The following is a 27,580-nucleotide window of genomic DNA, read 5'->3' as shown; positions in this document are numbered from 1 at the left end:
CATTAATTAAAAATAAAACATTATGCAATACAGAGACACTGGTGGATGAAGTAAGAGGAAAAAAAGACCTCAAAAGTCGAACACTGACATTCAAATGATTAAAACAAACAAGATCCAGATTATCTCATTCAGATTGAACTAAAACTCGGCCTGCCTGTCAGCATAGAGGACGTTACGCTCGTGTCTGTGTTACTGTGAGCTGTGTAGACGACTTTCTGTGCTTATGTGAAGAATCATGTAACAGGTTAGCTTTTAAATAGAATTTTATTAATTAACAGCCATTAAGAAATTGTATCTGAAAACGGTAAAAAAGAATTACAATCATGTATAATGCCTGATTTTAACTGGCACTGAAACTACTTTCATTTAACAACGGGCTGCAATGGCATCACGTAGTCCAGTTTTTAGCCCTCTTGATGCAACACGAGTGTGAAGAGAGAATAAACTTCACAATTCTGACTTTGCATTGACATTCCTTTATCAGCCGTTATGCAATTCAAGTTTACACTGCACAGGAAAACAGGGCATGAACACAAACATCGAAATCTCTGCAGTTTATTATAACCTAAAGTTTTAATGTTTCTACTCATTTCCTGTTTTTCTCTGCTCCTGTTAATAAAGATTTTGGTAGTTTTTAAGTGAGTTCCAGAGTCTGACCAGTTAAAGCTGTTGGTGTGGAGTACCCATTCAACACTATGGTAGACCTTTAAAATCAAGATGGTTTCCCATCAGGTATTCGACTTTTCCTCAGTATTATTCATACAGTATATTATCAAAAATAAAAGGCTGTGAAGTTTTCCGTATCCTGTTCAAACTACCTGTATGTTGCTCATATATTTCTCACCTTTAAATGCTCGTGTTAAAAAAAAACAACAAAATTAAATATGAAAATAACTATAGTGCTTTGTAATGAAATTAATAAAAGTACATCTCACACACATAATGACGAATCAGCTGTTAATAGAGGCAATCCTTTCCATTGTGATTTCAGAATCCAACTTTGTCAGGATGTTTTTTTATTATTTGACAGGAGGGTCACAGAGATGATAGTCTGACTTCCTTTTTTAAACAACATTTAATCTTTACATGGAATTTGAAGACACTTTAGTACCGCCCACTTCAAGGTACCAGTGCTCCGTGTTAAAAAAAAAAAAAGAAAAAAGATTTAGTCGCATCACCATTTCCTGTGAAAGAGGGCGCCGTCTCCCGGTCACCTGCAGAGGTTCACTTTCTTGTGCGTTAGTATGTGATTGTACAATCTTGTGGATACTTTTCATGTGTGCACTCTATACAGTTGTATTGTGAAAATAAATACACAATTTACATGAAAGTTAATGGGCATCTATAAATGACCAAAAGGGTCCCTTATGCACTTGGAAGAACTAAATTAATCTAATAGAAATTAAAGAAGCCTCCAATTCCCAGAGGTCTACTTCACATTACTTTACCTGAGCGACTACACCAACCTTTTGAACCCTGCACTGACTCCAAAAGGAACACGCACTATTTGTTGCCGTATCACGATGCACAATACCAACCAGATGGCCAACCATTTCAGCCTAACATCAATAAAGTTAACAGCAGATCTGGGTCCGCTCATGCTTCACTGAATCCATTTCCACCTATTGCACGAATGCGAAAATCACAATTTCAACCGAATGTGCAGCTGTAATCCTGATGTTTGAGGCAGCCACAGCCAAGACCTGCTCAGAGATTTCTGATTATTATTCTCAGAGGATGAGTATAGAACTGCACTAGAGATCGACGTAACTTTCAACAAATATTAAATCCAATAACTGGCTAGAGAGCCTGATGCTGGTATTTAATATCGCCATAATCATGTCAGCATCTACACAAAAAGAACAATACGCTCAAAGAAAACTAGGTGTTCATGGTTCTCCTTCTGAACACAAAGCCATTTAGCAGTCTGTTTGAGAGCAAAGGGCAATGATGCTCTCCTCCCACCAGGAAAAAAAAAAAAAAAAAATCTCAACGCTATAACCAATCCCTGACCGGATGGGCAGAGAGGAGTCCTGCTCGATGTCATGTCTGTCTCAGGCTTCACGAAGCCAAAGTGTGACATCAGGTTTGCAGTCATTCATTGACGTCCCAGATTTCAGAGAGCAGCGGTGGAAGCTTCTTGTCCTGGAGGCGAAGGGCAAAAACCTGCTCCGAGTGGACACTACTTAGTGTACGAAGGCTCACCAGCTTCATCAGCATACGGGGAAACATCAAGTGATCCTGAGGAAACCATTGCAACAATTAAAAAAATAAAATACTACTGTGGCTCACATGTAGTAGCTGCATTACAGTAAAAACGGTTTCTAACGACGGCCTTTCACATGCCGTTCTCGTAACTATTCAAACCGCCCACCAGTCTGAACAAAACAGTGTAACCTCAGCCCTGACCCGATGTGCTTGTTGTGATGACGATACCCAGGTTACGCTGACATACCGTCAGTCACAGGAGGTTACGTGAACCAATGGGCACTTACATTTGGTCTCTTTATCATGATGTAAGAGCGCAGTGCGTCCACATAGGGTTGCTGCAGCCTCTCCACCAGATCATGATCCTGCACATTTGGCCGATCTAAACAGAGTTTTCAGAACAAAACAAACAGACACCTGTTAATCTCTTTTATTACAGTCTATCTGATTTGTCCCCTGAAGAAGTGACAGGGGCAGCATGAGCTCTAAGTACATTTTCACTCTGTTTACTGAGGATTCACTGCAGGTTGTGTACTTTATGAATTCTGACCTGCGGAGAAGATGTTGATGGCGATGAGCAGGGCATATTCTGCCTCGTCCAGACGCAGGTCATTCATTCCTTTTGAGAACTCAAAGATGGGGTTAATGAACTCAAACTGAAGCCCTGAGGAGGTGAGAGTTGAGAGAGGGACAAGTAAACAAAAAATCACTTAGAAGAAGGAAATATGGTGCAATAAAACACTCTGAGCTTCAGGGTTTCCTGAGCAGAAGGAGTGGAATTATTGGAAACAGTGAAGTCAGACCAACGAGTGTTTATTTTTCTATAGAGATCACCAATCAAACATGCCCCTTTGTCACTACACACACTAATACACATGAGTTTCATATGCTGTAGTTGATATCGGATGGTGACTGTCTAGTATGAAGTAAATATTTAGATTGAGAGAAAACATGCAAAACTTTGTTTAGTCTGATTATACTTATTTCTAAACAGCATGTAAAGCAGATGGAATACAGAATGTCTGTGTTTATCTTCCATAAACATTTGACAGGCAGAAATGAGCAAATATACCTGCTTTGGCGAAATCCTCCTTATTGTAGCTGAAATCTTTCAGAAATGTGATGCTATCAATAGCAGGATTGTAACGCCGAGATGTCTCGAGCAGCATAATCTGAAGAAGACAAACACGTGTCGGTGAGTGGAATAACGTTATACAGTCAAACTACGAGATATTCAAAGAAGCTGTCAGAATTGTACAGGTCACAACTCAGTTTGTACAACAGCATGACTGAGGAGCAGCATGTCTACGGTCTTGTATGCTAACATTGTAAAGAATTATGACCTTACTGCCATATTTAGAAATGAGCTCATTGTTCTTTCTAGAGAGCTCCAGCAATTAGTTCAAATGAAATGCATTCAAGTAACAATGATCTAATGATGTACAGCTGCAAGGCCTTACATTAAGTAACTAAAATTTCAAAAATTAGAGCTACAACAAATAATATTTCAAGATAAACCGTGACAAACCTCAATGGTAGAGGTCTTCAGTAGAGCAATCTGGTCCTCCCTCGTGAGCTCCAGGAAACCAGGAAGCTGCTTAGCAAAATCCACGATCTCCTGGACCGACATGATCGCGAGCTCGGTGAAGTGGGCGAATCGCTGCTGACGCACTTCTCGATTCTGCAAGTCCTGACTCTGTGGCCACGGCTGTTTGATGCACGCACACACGCACACGCGCACACGCACACACGCACACACACACACACACACACACACACACACACACACACACACGTATGAACTGGTTTGCACTGAGTAAACATTCCCCTGATGTGTTTTCAACAGCTAAGCAACAAACACAGAATATTGCTAATTAAACCTGGACAGAGACGCTCTAATCAAATACACTTAGACCAGAACAGTTGATGACGGATGTCTGTGACTCTCAGTGAACACATCAGCCGTCACACAGTAACCACAGTGTGGCTCTACAGCAGCTACAGATGGGTGACAAACGAAAGGAAAAACCAGAATAAATTAAGAAACATAACAAAAGCAGATGCTTCCACAGGGGTGCATTGCATGGTAAAATTAAACATTACCATTTAATCATGCTCTGTAGCATGTATTAAAATGCTGAGTAAGCCCAGTTGATCCTGATTCTGTACCAAGATGGCAAGAGAGACACATCTAAGTGGCTCTGAAGTCGGGTTCATTGGGAATGTAATGACACTTGGCAAGAAGTAAATTTGTGATCCAAATATGTGACGATTCAAACAAAAAATGATTTACAATACATCTGCTTTTGACTTCACTCGTTCGACATCGTACATCACTTGCACCAGTAGCTGTATCAAGGTGTGAAGACATGGCAGCCGCAAGTGACGGTCTCAAACTGATGATGCATGATCCCATTCGAATTGGAGGTGTGACAGGATTTGGGCTGATAACACACAAAACGGTGTGAAACCGTCACAGGAGAATGATTAACTACACGAACAGTAGTTATTAATGATGGCAGTGTGATCTGACTGATCTGAGCGAGGGGACATGTAGGGTGTTCTTCTTTAAACTTGCCCTGTTTTTGAAACACACATTGGCGTCCACAATGCTGATGTGTTGAAATCATGTGTCACAGAATGGGAGCTTATAAAAGGCTAATCACAGAACTGCTGTTGATACAGACAACACGAGAAATATAGATGTTGCAGTGAGAGAGGACAGGCTAGCATCGAGTGTTTTGCCCACACAATAAACTTGGCCACCCAAGAGGGTCTGAGTGCAGCCCGCATCAGCTGCTTGTTGGGTCAAACGAGGCCGGTTGCAGCCTTCTTCCACGAAGCCCAACAGCCACCACTGTTCTGGCATCAGACAGAGAGCAGCTGAGCTCTCCTGAACACAGAAGACTGACAAAATGCCCATGAAATCGATGGTCTGGAAGGCTCAGACGTCAGAGCTGCTGAGGACATAGAGAGGTTTCTCAAACTTCTGAAATAAAAAAAAAACACCACCATACTGCTAAGGAACAAACTCAACTATGCCTCTCATTGTGCCTTTAAAGGATATGATCGAGCATAGCATGGAATTCACTAAAGACCCCCTCACTGTGAGCAACGTGAAGAGAGCTATACTGAGCAACCTTTCAGACAGATACACTGTGAATACAGCTACCTGCTGGAGGACACTGTGCTGGACCCCAGATTCCAGGCTGAAGGAGAAAGGTGTGCAGCTGCAATACAGCCAGGTATTTCTTTTACACTCTCTCTGTATGTGTGCAGTGATTTTTGTTATATTTTTTCCAAATGTCTTCCAGTGTAATGTAGATCTTGGAAGTGTTGCCTCTGTGCTAAAAAAAAAAAAGAGACCCAAGTCTCTGTTACATTTACTTTCATTTCATTTCACTGTGGAGTTAACAGATGGGGGGGTGGCAGGTACCAGTAACCCCACACCTTCAGCAGAACAGCCGGTAAACCAGCCAGACCACTGCAAATGGAGATAAGCCTGAGCCGCCTCCTCTTAAGAAGACAGTGTTGGACAGACTCCTTGGAAGGACTTTCCCTGAACCAGCAGCAGCACAGTGACTGAAGTTCCATTTGCATTTAGATCTATGGGAAAGACTTCAGCAAACCGGGTTGGAAATTGTGGTCGACAGCACAGGTTTGATACCTGTGATGCATTAGGAAAAACAAAGGAGCAACTCTTCCTCAGGTGACAGAGAACGTCAATGCAGTGTGTGATCAGACTGAGTCAGCAAGAACAGTCTACTGACAGCTACATAAACATTTGAGAGTTCGTGGTGTAACAAACACAGGAACCGGTCGACAGAGAAGAGGAAAAAAAGCGATATGATCAGATGAGTCATCCTTCACCATATTCTGTGGGCGAGTGCATGTGTGGCATACACCAAGAGAGCAGGCCTCAATGCCTGGCCCTTACAGTGAGGGGATCCGGTTTTGTTGTGCTGTGGGAACATTTTGCTGCCATGGTTTGAGTTCCAGACACTTGTGGAATCAATGCCAAGGTGCACTGAAGCTGTTCTGGCAGCACGTGGTGACCCAACACCTTACTAAGACACTTTATGTTGGTTATTCCTTTAATTTGTCACCCCTCTGTATATTTTCACCCACAGCTGTCTACCAATCACCCATATTTAATACCTACCCTGAATGCAACCGGTTACTTCTTTAAATTAAGCTAATTTTAACGTCCCAGTTCATTATGACTACTTTCTTTAGCCGCATTTTTAAATAGGCCTAATTTAGCAATAAATTCACTGATCACTATTTGGTTGGTATTACATGAGAGACAATGAGAGACTGGTCAAAAACAATCCACATCTGTCCTCTGAGACGTTCACTTACCGTCACTTTTGGTCGGTCAAGGAAAGACCTCTTGTTGCATTGCTTCTGCATGGCCACCAGCTTCTCGATCATCTCCTGCTGCTGTGGATCCAGTGCAGCTGCTTCCTGCAGAGGGGTGGGGGTGACCACTGTGGACGTGCGGGCCGTTTCCTCCTCGTGCTGCTTCTTCATCTTCTTCAGTCTGATTTGTTCCTCAGAGAGCACACCTACAGGTCAAAGAGGGATGCACATCTTGACTAAAGCTCAAACCCTGAGTTCGTAAGATGTTGTCACGATTTTCATTCTAGCTGCAATCCCACATGGCAAAACGCAGTGGAATCCAGCTTTTCTCTACCTCTGATTCATTTGGCATTCAGACACTCACACTGCTCCAGCATGCCTGCCTCCCGACACTTGCGCAGGCGGCACTGCTGGCACTTGCGGCGCATGTACATGTCCATTTCACAGCGGCCATTGTTCTTACAGGAGTACTGGGCACTTTTAATGACGCTGCGTCGAAAGAAGCCCTTGCAGCCCTCGCAGCTCAAGACATTGTAATGGAAACCAGAGGCCTTGTCACCACATACGCTGCACACCTCATTGCCAAGCATCTTCGGAGCAGGCCCCTTCTTTCTCTTCACTGGCTGACCATCTATACACACATGAAAAACAGAGAGGATAAACCACATTAAGCACTTTCATCACTTTCAGTTATGGAAATTCTCTGAGGCAGCAGCTTGTATATAGAGGGTTATTTGATATGTGCTGGAGGCTAGGCAATGTCTGCCTCTCATTTGAATGAAGAAAGATGAGTATTTCTCAGCATCCCATCTCGACAGAGATAAGTCAGAGACAGCTCTGTATGCAAATATGCAAGCACAAAACGCAAGATATACAATGCAAATTCACAGTGTGACACACATCCTGTCATATGTCTTCTGAGTCCAGATCATTTGCACAGTCAAAGAAAATACATTTTATTTCTAATGCAAAAAAGGGTTTCATGGCGAAAATTCACATTACTTCCATCAACCTTTGCAGCTGGGACATAATAAATGCACTGAGTTACCAGTGCAGTGTACAACCTGATCTTTTTAAGGCTGTAACTAGTGGCGGGCTGCATCAAACTCTCCTGAGGCCTATTAATAATCAAAAGTTTCATAAAAATAAGAGTAGCTGCAGGGCTACTGGAAAAGACTACACTAAGTTTTACAGGTGTTCCTATCTGCCAACCACATAGGACAGTTGAGGTCGCAGTGAGCTTGACCTTCGACCTCCAAAATCTAATCAGTTCCTCCTTGAGTCCAAATGGACTCAAGGAGGACGTTTGTGCCAAATTTGAAGAAATTCCCATGGGGTTTTCCTGAGATGTTGGGAATGCCTCAGGCCACGGCTGTCCCCCAGCACACAGGCATACAGAGTACTGGTTAGTCGAGTCTGAGGACGATGTCACGCCAGTCCAATTACACCCACAGACATTCTTGTGGAAACACATCAGACACACACACATACACACACACCGCTATATTTGATTCCAGATTAAAAACAGGTATATCAGGGGCTGACAGCGAAACTATGCTTCAGTGAAATGTTCAGATCACCATTTGACTACCTCTTGATGCCTGTTCTCAAGTCTCTCAATTCATCTTCATCTTGCTGATGCAATCAGCGATGCCCTGTTTTCCATCAGCGGTGACTAATGTTGACTAAAGCAGCAGTATTTACAGACACTACACATGGTTTTTCCAGAAACACAACCTCTAAACAAGAGGTGTGCCATTTGTTTTAGTTTAGTTTAAATGTGCTGTTTTTTTGTTTAACATCTTTTTTCCTTCAATACAACAAGGATACAAATTTAACATCTGTTCTTGACAGCAATATTAAAAGTTGTGTACTGCATCTATTTAAAGTAAGTGCTCTTCCCTCACCTGTGCTGGCAGATGTGTCACCTGCAGCTGGATCCAGCTTAATGTCACTGGGCTCTATCGGCAGAGGGCTGCTCATCTCAGTCAGTGAAGGGCCATTATGAGGGGGGACGGGGAAGTCATCTGTGTGAGAGAGGTCAGCCAGTGACAGCAGGCCGTCATGCTTCATTGTGGCGCTTCCACTGCTCTCCTCAACTATGCAGTCCAGCTGCAGCTCAGAGGCCCCGTCAAACACCTTACTCTCATCTGACAGAGGACACAAACACATTCAAAACAACCACCGATCACCCTGTAACACTGTGACGGACAAAAGAAACGTAGACATTCAGCAACCAAAGCTGGTACACAACAGAAACTCAAACAATGTAATACTCGTGGAATAAATACTACTTTGATGAAACAGCTGTGCTCTGAGGCTGCAGAACTCAGACCTCATGGGTCACAGATGGATGCATTTCAGAAAACTGATTCAACAGACAACCATGCATTAACTTTTATTAACATATTAATCAACATGTCGCTTTTAGGTTAACAAAATTATAGATAACAGAATAAACAGACCAGACTGGATAGCCACTTTTAGAGCATACAACAAGAATGCTAAACAAACTTCGTGGCAGAGTAAAATGAAGAGATGTACTGATCTCTGTCCAGTCTGACCTCACACAGTGCACTAACACAGAGATGGTTCCTCTTACCATGACCAACATCTGGGATATCAGTCACAGACAGCGTGGACATCTTCTGCACAGCAGCTTGTCATAACGAAATCAAATGTACCTGTGCAATAAAAACAAGAACAAAACAGCAATTTAACCAAACCAAAGCCAGAATTGTAAAGTAAAGCTTGGTTTAGTTTAAGACAAAGCAAATTATAACCACAAAAAATTCATCAAGCAAAAAGAAAATATCCTGAAGCAAAAATTTGAAATCGGTTGACATGGTGGTAGATAGTGTGCAGTAATCCTATGTAGGCTGTGCACACATTCAAAACAGGGATGTGGTTAAATTACATCGATGTCAATGCAATTATGGTCTTACACAGCATAAATCACTTCTTAGAAAGATCTAAAATATGACAAGTGGAACTGACTCAGACCCTGCCCATAAAAATGTGCGTACAGGAGAGCCAACTGGCTCCAAAAGCAGAAATGAAAGTTTGTCATGTGGCGCATATGGATGCATTTCAGGAAACTGATTCAGCAGACACACATGCATGAGTTTGGGCTATTCTTAACCAGCCTGCAAGAAGGAAATCCCAGTTTAAAAACACAGGCTTTCTCTAATTTATTGTGACAAATACAAATGACTACTATAAAAATATCTAATAAGTTTATTATCACGTCACATAATACAGAACTGTGCTTCAACGTCCATTTTATGCCAAATTCATGACTCCTGTTATATCAATTGCCATCAGGTCCACCTTACTAGAACTAATGTAGTCTAATGCAACAGTTCTGCAATAAATCTTTCCCTTATGAAGCTTGTAAAGTTCAGCCTTTGTTGAAACTGTTTTCGAGAGCTGTTGATTTAGCTGAACTGTATTCTATTTGTACTGTAATGTATCTTTGATATAAAAATGGGGAGCATTAAATAACCAGGTGGGAACATCAGTTATTGTAAATGAAGTTATGACAGGCTATTCTGTTTACTACCCAATTCACAGATAGTGATTATCACCGTGACACAGACAGGGCTCTCAATACAACAAAATGCACTGTGCCAACCTACTTGGCATACAGGTGTAATATCCGTACTACTTATGATAAGCTTCTAGTGTTCAAATTATATGGAGACTGTGTCACAGAGGTTATGTTGTCCCTGCTGGCGATCCCATTTGCAATCACTTCTGTACTTGCTTAAAAATAATAGCAGCTTATGTTCCCAAGTATTGAAAACATTGTTTGGAAAACGAATAGACAGACAGAAAGGAAATCCTTCTTCAAAACCTTTTACAAAACTTTTCAGACTGTTGAGTGTAGTCTCAAAAAGAAGAGCCATTTCCAGGCTTACCTTGTTTTCTGCATATAGTAAAAAAAAAAAAATGGCTGTACTCTGACAGCACACGCAGCGAATCAGTTCAGGATTGTGAGATCTAAATTTGGTTTGCTAGTGGTAGTCTATCAGTATTATTACCTAATTTGTAAAGCTGGGCTGCCAGCTACTAGTCCCATTCATTTATGTGCACCTCTGTATGTGTGCGTGGGAGTGTGTGTGTGTGTGTGGAAAAAACAAACTTTGCATTATGTAACATTTGTGATGTCACTTTTTCGTCACTAAAATATGAGATACCATTACCCAATATCACTGCAATTCTAAACAACTTATATATGACAACTGGCCTGTCAACTATGGAAATCAAACGCTGATGTCAGGGGCCAGCCTGCAGTGATTTCTAAAACTTACTGAGTTTTAGAAATCATCCAATGAAATTACTCAAGACACTCACAATAAAGATCATAAAGGTAGGCACCTTCAACACTAGACAGATAGAAGAGAATGAAAAAACAACAGCGATAAATAAAGAGGAAAACCATAAGAAGAAATTTTCCAAGTCGCATTAATAAGCATTAAACACCACATGAAACCAGTAAAGCAGTTATTGTTGCAGTTGTCCAAGTTAAAAGCTTTCAGACGGGAGGTAATAATGATGGCAAGATGACACTTGTTGGCAACAAGATACCTTGTGACTTTTTTAAATATAACACCAGCTGTGAGTGTGTGCACTTAATGTTGGCTAATATTACACTAAAGTGAGAAAAAGCATGGCTATGACTAATACTTTGTTTGCCTTTAAAATATCCATGTCAGCACTAAACAGCAGCATTGCAAATTGCTGCAAAGACAGAATGAAATTGTACTGGAATTTTTCAATAATCACCTATACTTTTCCATGAAAATTTAAAACATTTCCACTTGCAATTATCAAGCATTTTGTTCTCAACAACATCAATTGACGCCTCCATAAAAACAAAAAGGACATTTCAATACAAAGCCCCATTTCACTCAAATTGAACTGTCAGAGTTACTCTGCGACGGGCATAGTGTTGAACTGACCTTACCTCTGAAGCTGATGTCTTATTTATCGCCTATCCATCTTGCCCATGTGAGTCCACAACCTCAGTCTGTCGATATCCCTGCACTGATGGAAGACTCGCTTGCCCGAGGAACCTTGGGGATGCCAAAACCCCTGTGGCCTATTGGCGGAAGTTTAACGACTCAATATCTTGAAGAGAGTGAGTAGGAAAGGAGACGAGTCCCCTTCTACAATGTCCAATGGGAGACAGGAGGGAAAACAGAGAGAGGGAGGGAGGGAGGGAGGGTGAAAGAGAGAACACAAGAGGTTACTATTGGTCATGTGCACGGCTCTTAAATCCCTACAGGGCTGTGGTGCTCCAGCCTTTGCCTCTTTGAGTATTTAAGCAGCGCATTTTACTCAAATAGCCTCAGACACCTAAAGATGATTCCATCTTTCTTCCAGTTCTTTCAAACTATGAGCAGTATTGTCATCCGCTGCCTCAGGTCCCAATCTTTTAAGGCCATTACCACTCACAGCCTTTGTCACAGAAATGTCACTAAGCATATGAGATGAAAATTCACAAATATTACATGTAGCTTGAAGGCGTCAGTCAGGTCACTGAAAGAGAAAGACTATAACCTGGAGGCACTGAGATTTAGAACAGGTCTAATACTGACATATTGAGAAACCACAAATCAATACGTCAAATGCCATGTCAGCACAGCGGATTGTAAGTCGAAACTTGTTTGACTTCTGTTACACAAGCTCTCAAATCTGTTTTATAGACCACGGGTCCAGTAATCAAAGGTATCTGCTTTTATTGGGTGAATTTACGTTCTTTGATTGTAAAACCATTCTACTCTGCCTGTGAACTCATGTCCTCCCCACCCCTAACTCTCTGCTCAAGTCCAATGTCCCCTGCGTCTTATCAGCCAGCCACCTTTGTCCATGTGCATGTTTTCATAGACTGGAAATTAAATGAAAGCACCAACAAAATCGATACAGCACTGAATAAAACCCAAACGGTTATGGCTACAACAGTGCAGTCATCATCGCTTTCTATAAAGGATTATATCTCACAAGTCAATATCAAACCTAAGCATCTGAGTTCAAAGACAGGACCAGTTTTTATCTGACATGTCTGAGTCAAACCACAGTTCGCTCCATGATAATCTTATAATTCAAATAGATTTTTAATCCTCAGACAATATTTAGCTGACATTGAAATTCAGACCCCTTATAAGACAAGAAGTGTAAATATAACTACTGAGTTGAGATTATTTAGCAAGGAGTGCTGAAACAATCACTCACTTAATCAATCAGTTGATGGATAGTAAAATTATTTTGCAACAATTCAGATAGTAAACTAGTAATTTGTCTTCAAAAATACTAAAAATGTATTGGTTCCAGCATCTCAAATGAGAATATTTGCTGGTTTCTTTGTCTTCTATGATTATTATCTGAATACCTTTGGATTCTGGACTACTGGTTAGACAACACAAACTATCTTTGTACACGTTGGGAAATTATAATGATCATTTTTGACATGTTGATCAATAAAGAACATAATTAGCAGAGTAGTGGATGATCATTTTTAGTTGCAGTCTTTTTAACGGCACTGTGCGGAGGACATAAAGTCTGAAAAAACTGCAACATCGTCCCAGTCACTGTCAGCGACCATGTTGGTTCCTTACAGAGTGATTGTGAGAAAGCTGTGTTCATGAATGCCTCTCAGTCAGTAAACCAAACACGAGTGTACAAATACAGTCAGCATGGCTGAGTGGGAAACGTTCCTTTCTCAAAGTCTCAGAGTACCAGCGGATGTAACTCTCTCCGGTGAAGCAAAGACGGACTACCATACTCAGCAACAACTTGGTGTGAAAGCAAAGAGTCAGTGCTTTCAGGAGTCACAGGCACCAAAATGAACCAACGTTCCCACCAAGAAGAAGAAGAAGTACATTCAGTGCTTCGAGGCCTTGCAGACCCACCCAGATGTTTTCACTTCTTCTCACTGGAAATCTCTGCCCAGGTTAACATTGGGTGGAGCTGTGCTGGGAATTATGTAAGGTCACCAGACTAATGAAAATGATAAAGATGTAAGTCATCCTGCACTGACAGCAGGTGCAACAGTCTCGAACGACTTCTCGGGCAAAATAAGAAAAACCATTTGTGTGGGTGGACCACAGATGTTTAGGGGCTTTCAGTTAAAACCTTGTTTAGACACACACACACACACACACACACACACACACACACACACACACACACGACAAACAGGCATTTTTAGCAAGATGCAAGACCAAACAGTCACAGCCTGGCCTGCTCTGTCAAGCTAAATTAGGTGGTTCGGTGGTTAGTTTGTTAGCTGTCAATTTACGGAAAGCCCTTTAAACAATTAATCAGCGGGGCTAACTCATCTGGATTTAGTTTTCACTCGTGGAAATGACATTTCGACATGTCAAAATATAATTAGGACTAATATTAATTTAAGACATCTACAAAACAAGTTTGCCTTGTTACAAATGTATTTTCACAAGCAGAAATTACATTTCGACCAGTTAAAACTGATTTATAGATATCTTTACTTTAATTATGGGTATCAGTAAATCCATTTTCCCCAGTAAGAATAACAGTGGGTTATGAGAGGAACTGTAGATATCTCAAATATAATAGTTGCTAATGCGAATCTTATTTTTCACTTATTACAATCGCAGTTCTGTTTTTGTTGATGCCATGCCATCGTCAATTATATTATTTTGAAGAGTCATAATTGAATTTTAGACATCTAGGATTCCATGTGTGTTATCTGTAATGTAACAATGGTAGATATCCACAATGAACATTTCAACTGGTACGAACTGTTGATATCAATAATTAACATTTTGACTAGTAAGAATTGAGTTGTGCATATCATTAGTTATATGGATCCGTAGATTTGGAATAACAACAGGTCAAACCTGAATTATAGATAACTGGTTCTAAACACAGATATGAAATGTAAGTGAGCTGAATGATGTCAGCCGACAAGATGTAAATATGTTACAGACATCTATAATGAACATTTCCACTTCTAAGAAATTAGCTAATTGTTGATATCAATAATTAAAATGTTCACTACCAAGAAAGAAGTTGAAGATACATTTAATCAGACTTGACGGCAGTCAAAATCACATAGTGAATATGTTGGCTTGAGACTCGAACTGCTCAAAGACAATTATTGACATGTTTAATTGTTATTACTGATTAAGTATTAAAAAGGCTTACCACTGTCAACTAACGCTTTACGTAAAACCGTTAGCGCTGTTTCGCAACCGTATTGTGTAGTTCGGTAAACATCTGAGAGACCAAGCAGCAACTTCAGACGCATTTCATAACGTTTATGCTGACAATTCAGCGTCTGTGGTTGTTCTTTTGACCACAGACTTGCTGCTAACATTAGCCAAATTAGTTTACCAGCCTCGCTGTCAGTTAACTGGTAGGAGAGGCAAACAAATGTCGTTAGCTAGCTCCAAGTTCGGCTTGAAAACACTAGCTAACGACAACAACATTTGAGTGCGTCAATCGTCAACTCGCTAGCATTGAAAGACTGCTTGTTAACAAAATACAGGTGAACGTTAAAGTGAGATTAGCTTCAAAGTCAATCCAAACAAGGCCAATATCGTTAACGTTAGCCTAACACCCCCGCACTCGAAAGGAACTCCCTTTTCACAACTTCAACTTAGCTAGCTTGGCTAACTTCACATCACGGACACGAACATGACAAAAAGCAAACTTGTTTGACTTGCCAGAGACTTCACGAGTTTTCGACTACTTGTCAGTTTCGGGCAAGCTACTCCATCCGTTCGTGGCTGTTGACAGCAGCTGGGACTACCAGTGCTAGCATGTTAGCATGTTAGCTCGCTAGCCAGCGTAGTTGTATCATGTGACTGAGCGGCCCCGGGTAGCTCAAGCTGCGGCTCGCGCAGCAGGGGACAGGTTTCATCAGGCTGAGAGCCGAGCTACACTATGGGAGTTTGCTGCCCAGTGTTTAGTCTTACAGACATCCTGAGTATGTAAAGTCCCAGCAGGGACCCCAAATCAAGCTGTAACCTTTACACTCATATACAAGAAACTTTAGGTTCCAAAAGCAAAATATAATATGACATATAACTGTCAAAACAAGACACTGAGTGTATATGGTCAGACTCATCTATCAGGGTGCTTGGTCCAAGCTTGGGGGTAAAAATGAATTGTTGGGTCCCCAGAAACTACAACTACTCCAGTGATGGAGTACTGTTAACTGACTCCAGATGTTTTGCATTAGCCATGGTCATTTATTTAGGAATATTCACCATACGGGAACAAAAAATATACAGGTGGTAAAACTAATTTTGACACTGGAACCTCTATAAGACATGGCCATGATACTCTTGACATTGTACTTTAGTGGTACAAATTTCCTGACAAACCTTTAATCAATCAACTTAAATCAACGGACACACAGTGAACCTGCGGCCTGGGGCGCTTGCCCACTTTGTCTGGTTGGTGGTGTTCCAGCCTTGTAAATTAGAGGTTGATATGATAAACAGCTGTGTTCAAAGGGAGGGCCATAGGCAGTTTTTGTATGTACGTTTTACAGAGACAGGGAGTACATTACCATTACAATGCTCCTTAAAGGTCAAATTCAGGGCACACAAACCCTGTGCATAACGACCCTTATGATGACTATCCAAGAAAAAGAAATAGCAGAAAAATAGTTAAAATAATAATAATAACAAGTCCTTTTTAGCTACACAACTTTTTTTTTTTCAAACCCCAAGTATAAAAAATTAATTTGCAAATCTGCTTTATATTCACGGTGGGGTTTTCTCGGTTGGCCCTAAAAAAAACAACCAAAGAAAACCCCTTCCTGTTTCATCTATAAGAAACATCTGTCACACACCCACACATTCTTTTATGTACTGATGTACACTAAATGATGTCATTTTAGTCAAAAAGAAGAAGTATTCCTTTACTTCAGTAAAGGTGCCATGCTTCAATAGAGATCAAAGATGTCATCACAAGTAAAAGTCATGTATTTAAAAAGTTTCCCTCTGAGATGCAGTATGAGTAGCCAAAATGGTAATATTCAAAGTACAATGTCTGAAAATTCTATTACTGTAGCACACCTACAGTTGTTCACACTCTTTTTCTTTATCAATGAAGAAAAGATAACCTCAGTATAAATTCTGAGCCGCCGCTAGAGGGCAGACTCGTTAATGGCAAAACAGGAAGTTGAAGCGGATGTACAATTTATCTCCGCCGAAGAAGAAGCCGAACGAAAACAATCGCGGGTCGTACGGATTTTTCCTGCACGCTTTCAGCACAATTTTCTGCGTAATCACATAGTTTCGATAAAAGGACACCATGCCTGTTATTTGTGCGGCAATAGGTTGCAACAATAAGTTTATTAAAGGGTCAGAAATAAGATTTTACAGGTAAGTTTTCACCGGTTGAAAGGAAGTTTTTGGTACAACCGATCTATCAATATGTTCACGTTAGCTTTGGCAGAATTTAGAAACCGACGTGAATAACAATGTAGTTTTAACTGATTAACTAATACAGTCACTGACGATATGTCCTCTTGGCCACTGAAAGTTTTAAAGTAGCGTGAAAACAACAGTTGCAATTTAAACGAACGTGTCCTGGAATAATTTACCACGGTGCCAGTGAGCTAACGCTTGTTCCCGTAGCTATTGTAGCCACATCTTACTAACCATTTAAATCGTAGTGTTACCTCGCGTGTCAGCTTTTCTGCTGTTAGTGTGCGTGTTTGCTGAAATAGCCGCCGTCTCCCACGCGGGGATGAGTCCGGACCAACCGGGCCTAAACAAGACCCGAGCTAGCGCACTGACAGAGCATCTACTTACAATACAAAGCACAAACATTCACCATTTCAAAGCACAGTGTGTCATTTGACACATTTCTGGATAAACTGATCCTAAATGTACAGCATAGCCACACATAGCAGCATGTAGCTTTATTATCAATGAACATTTTGAGTTTATTCACGAAAACACAAAGTTTGAGTAAAAATACAGTAACACAGGAAGTTGCAGCTCTTTCCACTGCTGTATTTCATCATGCTGAATTTTCTTAAATCAGCCTGATAATGTGAACACACCCGACGGTCAACCAGTTGAGCTGTAACATGTACACTGACGCTTGTTTAGGGTGTTCAGGATTTATTTGTTATCGTCTTCTTTGCTTCCATCGGGCCGTTAGTCTCGAGGCTGACTCCTTTTCCCGTCTATCAGGTTCCCGCTCAGCAAGCCTGAACTTGCCAGCAAATGGGTGCACAGCTTGGGGATGAAAAACTTCATCCCGACCGCCAACACCTGCCTGTGCTCAGAGCATTTCCGGAACGACTGCTTCAGGGACTACAACGGCAAACAGTTTCTGAGGGAGGATGCAGTGCCCACTCTATTCACCCATGGCCAGGACTCCACAAAGGTGTGTCTTCACATGACTGTAAAGACTAGTCTCCGCTAACAGTTTGTTTTTGGTCTGAAAAAGTCAATCGTTTTACATTAAGTGTGATAATTCCACAGATTGAACTTCGTAAAAGGGGGGTGATACCGAAGGAGCCAAGCATTGTGAATCAAATGGGAACACAAGCAGACCGAGACAGAGCAAAAGAGGCTGGCAGTCTGCGCAGAGACAAGAGAGGAGGCTTCAGGGTGAGTTTTCTGTTACCGCCGTTCGTACTGTGGGTACATAATGTTACCTGTTAGACTATCAAATGCATGTATATTACAAACAACTATTGTTTTGAAGGATACTTTAAGTTTAAATTAGTAAAAGGGCTGAAACCTGCAAGAAAAAATTAAATCTTTTAAGGTCCAGTGTGTAGGATTTGGTGGCAGTGAGGTTGCAGTTTGCAACCAACTGAATGCCCCTCGCCTCACCTGTCCTGTACTAAGCATGCAGGAGAAGGCACAGGGCTGAAAAACTCTTGAAAATTCAAATTTAAATATATTTATTTTGTCACAGGGTGGACGAGGAGCCCGTGGAGGAAAGCAAATGTCTGACAGGTGAGACAGTGTGTGCGTGTTTATTCCTTCTGACAGCGGCTTGACTTGTACAGTAGAAGTGTGTTTTTACAGTTTTCTCCTCTTTATCTCTGCTTGTGATTTGAATGAGAGGCCTTTGAAACACGTAGCCCATCTCAGATAAAACTGCTGCTGCTTCTGTCGGACACTGGTTTGGTTTGGTGGAAAGATGCTGAGCTGAAGAGGAAAACTTGCTTCTTCTTCTGACTCCATTCGTAATGAAGCCATCACTGACTTCACACACAAAAAGACTCGAACAAATGGTGGCACGTCTTACATTTCTGCGCTCGTCATGTGACCTGTGATGTGTTTCTCTTTTGTGACATTAATGACCAAACGCAGGCAGTTTAGGTGAGATATGTTCGGCAGAGAAACGATGGATTTTGACAGCAGGAAAAATGATCACTCAATGTTTTAATGCCAGAATGTAAAAATCAAAGTACAAAATGCCAGTTTGTCAAACCGCCTTTCCAACATTTCACTGAATCGAGAGAAGAGCGAGAGAGAAGGCAGACAGCAGAGAACAGCGAAGGAAAACGGCGTGTAGAGCTGGAATAGTTTCACATCTGACTCTGGAATTATTTTAACAGACATCATGACTAGAGACGTTTAAATATGTCAGACTGCAGCAGATTTTCTTGGTAAAAAAAAACAACAACTAATTACTCGGTAACAAAAACTCTGGATGTGTGACTGTTGTCCGTCATGCAGTGCATTCAGTGCAGCAGCTCAGGAACAAGCAACAGCCGCCACAGTAATGCTGCTTTTTTTCCCTCAGTCGAATATTCATTTTCACAGTTGGATGGCTTTTTTTTCACAGTTCGATTGTATATTTGAATCCAGAATATTTGTTGCAGTAAAGTCTACAGCTCTATCATCCTCCCTTGTTTGTCCAGTACCACAGCTGGCCACAGGGGGCGCAGTACAGAGGACAGAGATGACCTGTCTAGTTAAGCTGTATGTAGATGGTGTCTATTGTGATTCAAGAGAACAATTAGTGAGTGCGTAACTAATTAATCCATATGTATGGATCAGGAGTTGATGTTGGACTAGATGAGGCGGGTTTAGGGAACGTTTATGATCAAACAGCAGCTGGAACACACTGAACATCCCAATCTGACTGTATCAGTGTCCTGTAGGCGCAGTCAGAGGTGGTGGTTCTCCTTTAGGCGCCGGCCTGGCTAATGAGATTAATTAAATGTGAAAGTAGATTTGATCATCGTTTCATAATGCTGTCAAAGAAAAAAACGTCCCCTCGGTGAATGGTCCGTAATATTAATTGTCGCTGCCAGACTGGTGTTTGCCGACTGGCCTGAACCATTAAAGATGTAAATTTATACAGAGTTTAGATTCAGTTGTGATCAATTTATACTGTCAGATATGAATAAAACAAACAGTAATTAAAGAAAACCACAGAGGATGAAAAATGCTTCAAAATGTCGGTCTTTCATCTCCCGCCTGCAGACACGCCATCGGAGCCAAGAGCAGAGTGTACGACAGCAAAGGCCGCCTGCTCTCCAACAGCAAGGACATGTGCGACTGTCTGGATGTGGACTGCATGGGCTGCTTCTACCCCTGCCCCGAATGCGGCTCCCGCAAGTGTGGGGTGGAGTGCCGCTGCGACAGGAAGTGGCTTTACGAGCAGGTGGAGGTGGAGGGTGGAGAGATCATCCGGAATAAGTATGCTGTTTAGTCAGCAGGGACTCTTGGGACTTTCAATGCTCGATGTTGGTATCAGGGGCGCTTTTTGAGAATCAAAGCATGCTCTTTCCCTGAACTCTGCAGCACAGTCAGGCGGATGGAAAATTCAAGATTTTTTTTTTTTTAAAGGAATCTTCCAGGCTGATATTAGTCAGATTTTCAAAGCTGCTGCCTGCGGTAGAAAATGCTGCAGAGCAATGTAAGTATGCTGCTGAATGTACACTATGTCTCTCTAAAAATGTTGCTGCTGTTCCCTTTAAAGGTCCAGTGTTTAGGATGTGGTGGCATCTAGAGGTGAGGTTGCAGATTGCAAGTAAGTGAAGACTCTTCTGCTCACACTCACTTTCCAAATGCGTAGAGCTGCAGAACTGCTCAGACAGTATCGTCTCATTTCTCCACGTCTCGCTGTCCTTGAGCTCAGCTTCAGGTCACGCATCACGCAGTCCGGGGTTGCTTTGCCTTCATCTCCTCTGCTTTTTTCCGGGGAACGTTGGCAGCGAGACAGCTGGAAAACGTGGTCCTGCCATGTTTGAATTTTGAGGAATTACAGTGGTGGATGTTTGTGGAAATGAAATGCAAGTCCTCGTGGTCTTGCATGGAAAATGTGGTGTGCTGTCAGTTTGCCACGACATCCCAAAAACTTAGTTTTAATAAATGTAAATTAAATAAATACAGGAATGCTGTTCTGTTATTTTTGCTAAGTTTTCATTGCCACTGTCTCTGTAATGCATTTTATAGCTCTTTTTTTGAAAGGGCTACATATAAATGAAGCTTATTAATATTTATGAAACCCAGTCGATGAGAGCAGAGAGCGAGTCGATGCAAACAAGCCATTCATCAAAGCAGCTGAAGTTTTTGCTCCAAACTCCAAATTTAAATTAAAATATTTTCTCCGTGGGATAATTTGCGTTGCACCAGCTTCAAGAACAGGAGACGCATTAAAACCACATACAAGCCTCTAAAAGACAACTGCTCTCTCACTCTGACTGCTGGCAGGAATATTAATTACTGTTGGGTTGATGGGAGGAGTAACGTCATTATTTTCATGGGCTGTGAATCATTTGAGTTCTGAATGTCACCTGATATTCACGTGTCAGAAGTTCTCCACGATGAATATTTGACGTTTTGGACCAGAATCCTTCATGTCGTGTTTTTTAGCCACACTAGCGACATGGTTCGAGGTGGACCGTCAGCTCATCGCTTCACTCCCGACTGGATGGCTTTTGGATTGGCTCGAAACAAATTTTTCACAAAAGATGAAAGTGACTTTGATGATTCACTCACTTTTCCTCAAGCGCCACCATGAAAATGAGAATTTATCTAAATCAACAACTGCTGGATGCACGGACGTGAACCCAGTACCGATGCTTCATGCTGAGGTGACTCTTCATGACAGCTGACGTGTTGGTTTTAGTGAAAGTTCTTGTCTGCTATTGGATGGATTTTCTGAAATGTGATGCAGACCTTCATGTTCCCCTCAGGATGAAATGTAATAACTTTACAATCATGGAGCGCCATCATCAGGTTCAGGTTTTCATTGGTCCACTGCGTTCAGTGACCAGCATGCCTGCGAGACTAATGATATTATTGTTAGCATACTCACATTAGCTCAGAGCCCCTCTGTGCCTGCGTGGAGCCTCACAGAGCCACTGCAGATTCTTTCATTTGTTAATAGGCTACATAATTTCATTTGCTAACACAAAGCAGCCCAGTTGCTGTGGGAATGAATAAATTAGTGGTAGTTTCAGTGGAGGGCTGCACCCTAACAGTTCAGTCTGGTGTGCCTCACTCACACCAGTACGACTGGTTTAAATCACATATTTATTAAATGAACACAAAAACCACAAACAAGCAGAAACAAACGCATTGCACAGGTGAAATCCCAGCTGTGGACGAGAGCTGAAAATTAGCAAGATACTCAGCTTTAAACTCAGTTTCATGCTCTGCACTGGAAGCACGATAAACTGCAGCCTGTGTGCTTTTAACAGCCGTTAATGGAAGATCGTCGTGACAACAGGCTGCTCTGGACTGTAACCTTAAAAAAATCTGCAGTCCTTAGTTCAACTCAGGGAAGAATTCATCACATCCTGACTCAAAGCCATCCACTACATGACCGTCCATGTCCGTTCCCCTCCAGCAGAGCAACACACTCATCTGTAAACTTGATAAAACGTCCATCTAAATATCGGCTGCGGCGGTCGTTGTGAGAGCGGAGTGCAGACCTCCAGGGAGCCGCTGGATCAAAAAAAGCCACTATTAAAGGACACCAGCGACCTGACCGGACTCAAACCTGCCTGCAGATATTCAGCCTGCAGCGTTCACACTGAACCGAAGGTGCAACAGGACCCAAAGAGCACGAAGACGTTTGAACACTGAATCAAACCAAACTCGAGTCTGTAATTACAGGAGATCTCAGCCTCTACTCTCACTGGTCAGACTGGTAATTAAAGACAGCCACAGTGACGTGCTTACTAGTGGAAAGTGGATTTAGGGATATCCAAGGCTTTGATTGTACTAGTGAAAACTAATTGTAATATATGTGACACCCCCGACCCCCACCCACCAAATATATTCTAAATATAGGCTACACTGAAGATAAGGCTTTATTCATCCCATGGCACTGAAATTCACTTGTTAGAGCTGCAGCAGAATAAAAAGGAGAGCTAAAAAACAAATAGACAATTAAAAAAAGATACTAAATAAAGTGTTACTTACACTTAAACTGACACTGATTTTTCTCGGTGGCTAAAATCAGTTTTGCTGCTGCGCCGTCCACAGCAGTCCATTGCTTAACTTCACACACCAGCATCCCCGCTGCCTCTCCAAACTGGAGGCGTGCCGACTACACTGGCCATGAAAAAGTACCTCATACTACCCCACTTCAAAAACCCAAACTCTCCTTTAAGGGTCTACTCATTCCTCTTCTAATGGGTGTAATTAATGCAGCACCCAAAGCTCAAAGCCGCCCTGAGTCACGGGGCTGCACCATGAATCAGGGATTCATCTGTGGTTATATTTATGGTGATACACACACACAAAAAAGCCGTTAAATTCTCTTCCCTCTGACCCGTCTCACAGTTGAAGTCAGATAATAAATTGATTTATAACGCCGTAGCCAACAGGCTAAGTAGACACTTATCAAAAGTGATAAACTCTGAAGGCATCTGCCTGCAGGTTATTTCACATCATCACTTGCAAACCTCCAGGGCCGAGCGGAGAATAACTGTTACTCTGGATGCTTTTGACAGGATTGAAGGGCCTTATTTGTTCAGGGTCTTGGCTGAGTTTTGTTGTTTTTTCCCCTTCCTTTATTAATGGGGTCAGTACGCTTTATGAAAAACCTCAAGCCAAAATTATCACCAATGGACAAACGTCCACTGCTTTTCCTCTGAGTAGATGGAGCAGACAGGGTCGCCCTTTGTCTCCTGGGCTCTTCGTCCCAGCCAATGAGCCTCTGGCAGACGAAATCAGGCGAGACTCAGACATAAAGGGCTTTAAAGTGGGTCCAACAACCACAAAATGAATCTTGTAGTGGATGGTGTAATACTTTATTTGACAAAATTTCATTGCTAAGTTAGAAAGTCTCTTAGATGTTTCCGGGGCCGTTTCAGGATATGAGGTGAAATGTGAAAAAAGCTAAATTATCCCACTTATACATTCTGATTAGGCTGAGCATCAACAATGAAGTCCAAGCTCCATGTGTGCAGCATCAGGCTGACTTTAACATTTTCTGACTTTGTGCAACAAAATATAAATAAATATAAATGTAGTGCATTGTTATTTATTAAAATAAGGGTGTCCGATACCCGATCCAGCTACACAGCCATCTGTACCAAACCTATATCCGATATCCATGTCGGTGCATCTCCCCTATAAACTGGGTGGTCTTTGACGACTTAGTTTTAAAAGTATTATTTTCTGGTTATCCACCTGACTTTCATAGGAACGTATACTGTTAAAGAGAAAGAGCCAAATGGACCCCGAGGATCAGAACCAGCAGGACTGACAGCCCAGCTTTGATACATACAATCAGAATGTGGTTTAAGGTCTGCATGAGTCTTGGACCAGAAGCTCGTCTGTCACTCAAAGCACCTTTGAGACAGAATGAAGAATTGACGTCTTTGGAACAACTAAAGAGAAAGTTCAAAAACTTTGTTATCTCCAACAGAGATCCGTTCTGAAGACCGTTCTGGGGCCTCGGCTGACTTCACCTGTGCTCGTGATATAGAACAGCTGCTTCATGAGGAAAATGTACTTGGGTTCATTTCAAAAATGTATTTTCTGTTGACGGATGGAGCTTCAAAGCCAGGGTTGCATTAATCTACAGAGAGGCGGGAGTCCGACTTAAATGTAACAATTGATGCAGAGCTTTGGTCTGAACTGTGCCAAAAAAAAGTTCTGTCGGCCGCTATTAATGCCAGATTCAGATCGATCCGTTACAACTTTCACCAACTCTTAGCTTTCAGGGGGTTGTGTGCTGGACTGCAGCTGTTCCCTGTTTCCTGCCTTTGTGCTCCTCTCCTGGCTCTGCTCTTCCTCTAACAATCATCATCGCACAGGGTCCTGCTGCAATAACGGCTCAAGTGCAGCACTTTGTTGATACAGTATTCATTATTCATGTTCCTAAACAACATCTTCCTGACATCGTATCTGCTCCACCCAAACAATGCGCAGAGTCCTGATGAGAGGAAGATTTCGCCTGCAGAGCTATTTCTAAATTTAGTGTTTCCTCCTGAAGAGAGCCACTGATCAGCAGGCACTTTAGTGGAGCTTCTGGAAAACCGCAAACTCTATATTTTCATTTCCAGCTGTCAAGAAAGAGGTGAGGCCTGCTCTTTCTCTTATGGGATGACCTCCAGGTCTCAGCAGGAAAACTCCAATCTCAGGATATTGAATGTTAGGAGTCAGTGGCTTTTGTCAGGACAAAATAGGAGCTGTTGGGACGTTTCATCGCTCCGTCGGCCTTTACAGCTTTCCAGCCACTCTGCTGTCTGACTGCTGCATCCACAGAAGACAGCAGAGTGAAATGAACTGCTAATAATAATAAAAACTGACTCTCAATTAAATGCAGGTGTGCTCTTGCAGTCACCGTCACTTCAAGATATAAAAGGACAAATTTAAAGCACAAATAAAGCACAAACCCCAAAACTTAAGTGATACCTGTTTATTTCAGTACCAGTGAAGGAGAGACGACGGGTTTCTTTAAAAGGACGGACAGCTCGGTACGAGTCCAGGGAAGCGCCCGCAGTATGTGTCTTCTCCGTTACATGCAGTGCACTGGCAGGTTCTGGCCACAGGGTAGGTGACCCCCACTGGACATCCTTTGATGTATTTCACCTCATAGGACCAATCCCCGTTACAGATCTTCTGCTCAGGCCAGTCATGATGGCCCATGTAGACCGGGTCCTGTCAGCGACACCAACAGACAACAGTGCGTGGTTGAAAAACACGGACATGAGCGAGTTCAGCCCCTCACAGGAGTCCATCTTCAGTTTTCCAACAGCAGATAACTCTAAACTGCTGACTCCTGTCTGCACCTACTGGCATGAATAGATAGTAGTACGATTCAAATGGAGACAAAAGGGCCGTCGAACCACTAAAACTTAAATCACAGGCTGCAGTCTGTCATAGACTGGCAGGGTTTTTAATAAAAGAACTAAAACTTGACCACGTCTGAACATCTAAGAGATGCTGCAAAAGGGTTTTTTTTTTTTTTTACATCAGTCCTGTTTGTAGATGAAACAGTGAACCTGGAGGCTGTTTCAAGAAGCACGTTTACAGATGCAACAGGTTGTTTTTATGTGTGAGTGTTTGTTCAGACTTGAGAAGGCTCTGAGTTTCACTCATTAAAGTTACACAGATAATCTTGTAGATTCTACATCTTTCATTTTACCCAGTTGAGAAGCACACGTGCTCTCATTGAAATCATTAGACTCGTCTTATTTGTAGTGTAAACTGAAATGGAAAAACTCTTATTTAACAGAGAAAATATTCATATTATGCCAACTTCATACACTGGAGCGTGATCAGCTGGCAGAGTTATGAAACTTAAAGTATGAAACTTAGACTCATCCGGTACCTCGAGGTAGCAGTGTCCTGCACATATGGTGGTGTAGACGAACTCGGTGCTGCCACAGCTCTCCACGGGGATGCTGATGTTGGTTGGACGACAGCCGATGCTGCAGTCCTGCCCCGCCCCCGCCAGTGCCAGCACTGCTGCCATGACAACCAGCTGCATCCTCCTCCGGGTGCAACGCAGACGCCTGCCACAAGAGGGGATCAGGCCCCACATCAGACTCTGAACCACGTCAGAAGGCCCAACAAGTTGATGTGGATTACAGCGAGGCACTGTGCCGTCGTGGCTCTCTGAAGCTTGTGGGTTAATGATGGTTTTAGATCTACAGGAGATATTTATGTTTGACTCTTGAGTCTCCTTAAATTTGCATCTGCTTGAAACAGCTCTGCAATTACATGAAATGATCTGCGGTTAATGTGTGACACCATCCAGAGCAGCTGGGCTTGTGAAATCAGCATCACTGTGTAAATCAGCTTCATTACAGTATTTGTAGTCTGTCTGTATAATCTGTAATGAAACGTGTAATAGAGAAGATGAGCAAAATAGTTTTTTGGAGAGCCTCAATTAACTGAGATGAAGTTCTTCACCTTCAGATTTTTGTTCATGCAGGAGACTTTCTACCTGGAGTTAAAGGGCCAGTTCACCTGAATTACACCTGTCCAGCCACACAGATAATTCTGGTTTTATTTGAGACATCCGTGTCTGAGATTTCCACGATACAACTGAGGTGAAAGCATCAAAGAATTCCATTTTAACATGTCTTTTTGAAACAATTTTCGACTCTGAAACTCTCAGAAAGTCTACAGATGATGTCATGGTGTCAATATGCAGCATTCACTACATATGTACGACAACAGCACAGCAAAGGTGATCAGAGGTAAAAGAGGGATAAGGACACGGCCAATGATCATTTCCATATTCTAACATAACTTTAAATACACAGCATTAGCATTTAATCTGCATAAATGAAGAAACAGTACCTGTAGAGCTCGGTTGTTGCTTTGAACCTTGTTTCTTCTGTCACTCTCTAAACATCTGGAACAGCTTTCAACCTGTGGCTGTCCTTTCTGTCACTTAAATACTGCTGCTCATAAATCCTTTTAATCTATTCAACCTTTGGCTCGGCGACCACTTTCCTACCTGACTGGACTTAAGAGCAAATCCTCGTCTCTTTCCCTCAACAGTTCAGGGATAGCCCTTGACTCAAGGCCTTTCCTTCTGCGCTGGAGGAGGAGTG

At 42.0% G+C, this 27,580-nt stretch overlaps 3 protein-coding genes across 4 annotated transcripts; 1 reads left to right on the top strand and 2 right to left on the bottom strand.

Annotated features, from left to right (window-relative positions):
- Window positions 1-245: 245 nt before the first annotated feature.
- On the bottom strand, window positions 246-15,450 carry nr1h3 (nuclear receptor subfamily 1, group H, member 3). 2 transcript variants are annotated; one of them, XM_076733179.1, is made up of 11 exons: window positions 15,282-15,450; window positions 11,540-11,741; window positions 9,173-9,254; window positions 8,478-8,720; window positions 6,935-7,201; window positions 6,571-6,776; window positions 3,737-3,916; window positions 3,281-3,380; window positions 2,759-2,872; window positions 2,496-2,590; window positions 246-2,241 (listed from the first exon to the last, which is right to left on the bottom strand). In XM_076733179.1, the coding sequence occupies exons 3-11, from the start codon at window positions 9,213-9,215 to the stop codon at window positions 2,095-2,097; spliced, it is 1,395 nt and encodes a 464-aa protein (XP_076589294.1). In that variant the 5' UTR covers window positions 9,216-9,254; window positions 11,540-11,741; window positions 15,282-15,450; the 3' UTR covers window positions 246-2,094. The 2 variants fall into 2 exon arrangements, with proteins under 2 accessions (XP_076589294.1, XP_076589302.1); XM_076733187.1 differs by lacking the exon at window positions 15,282-15,450 and having other exon boundaries at window positions 11,535-11,672.
- Window positions 15,451-16,778: 1,328 nt separating this feature from the next.
- arl14ep (ADP-ribosylation factor-like 14 effector protein) lies at window positions 16,779-20,945 on the top strand. Its single transcript, XM_076738505.1, has 5 exons — window positions 16,779-16,952; window positions 17,772-17,967; window positions 18,066-18,194; window positions 18,508-18,548; window positions 20,031-20,945. The coding sequence occupies exons 1-5, from the start codon at window positions 16,882-16,884 to the stop codon at window positions 20,257-20,259; spliced, it is 666 nt and encodes a 221-aa protein (XP_076594620.1). The 5' UTR covers window positions 16,779-16,881; the 3' UTR covers window positions 20,260-20,945.
- A 4,473-nt stretch (window positions 20,946-25,418) lies between these two features.
- On the bottom strand, window positions 25,419-27,392 carry fshb (follicle stimulating hormone subunit beta). The gene is made up of 3 exons (XM_076733166.1): window positions 27,324-27,392; window positions 26,347-26,530; window positions 25,419-25,673 (listed from the first exon to the last, which is right to left on the bottom strand). The coding sequence occupies exons 2-3, from the start codon at window positions 26,503-26,505 to the stop codon at window positions 25,470-25,472; spliced, it is 363 nt and encodes a 120-aa protein (XP_076589281.1). The 5' UTR covers window positions 26,506-26,530; window positions 27,324-27,392; the 3' UTR covers window positions 25,419-25,469.
- Between the last annotated feature and the right edge of the window lie 188 nt (window positions 27,393-27,580).

The sequence above is a fragment of the Chaetodon auriga genome, chromosome 1 (genome assembly GCF_051107435.1).
Source record: "Chaetodon auriga isolate fChaAug3 chromosome 1, fChaAug3.hap1, whole genome shotgun sequence".
In the NCBI taxonomy this organism is placed as follows: Eukaryota; Metazoa; Chordata; class Actinopteri; order Chaetodontiformes; family Chaetodontidae; genus Chaetodon; species Chaetodon auriga.
Note: the sequence above shows the minus strand (reverse complement) of the source record. Positions and strands in the feature narration are given on the sequence as shown.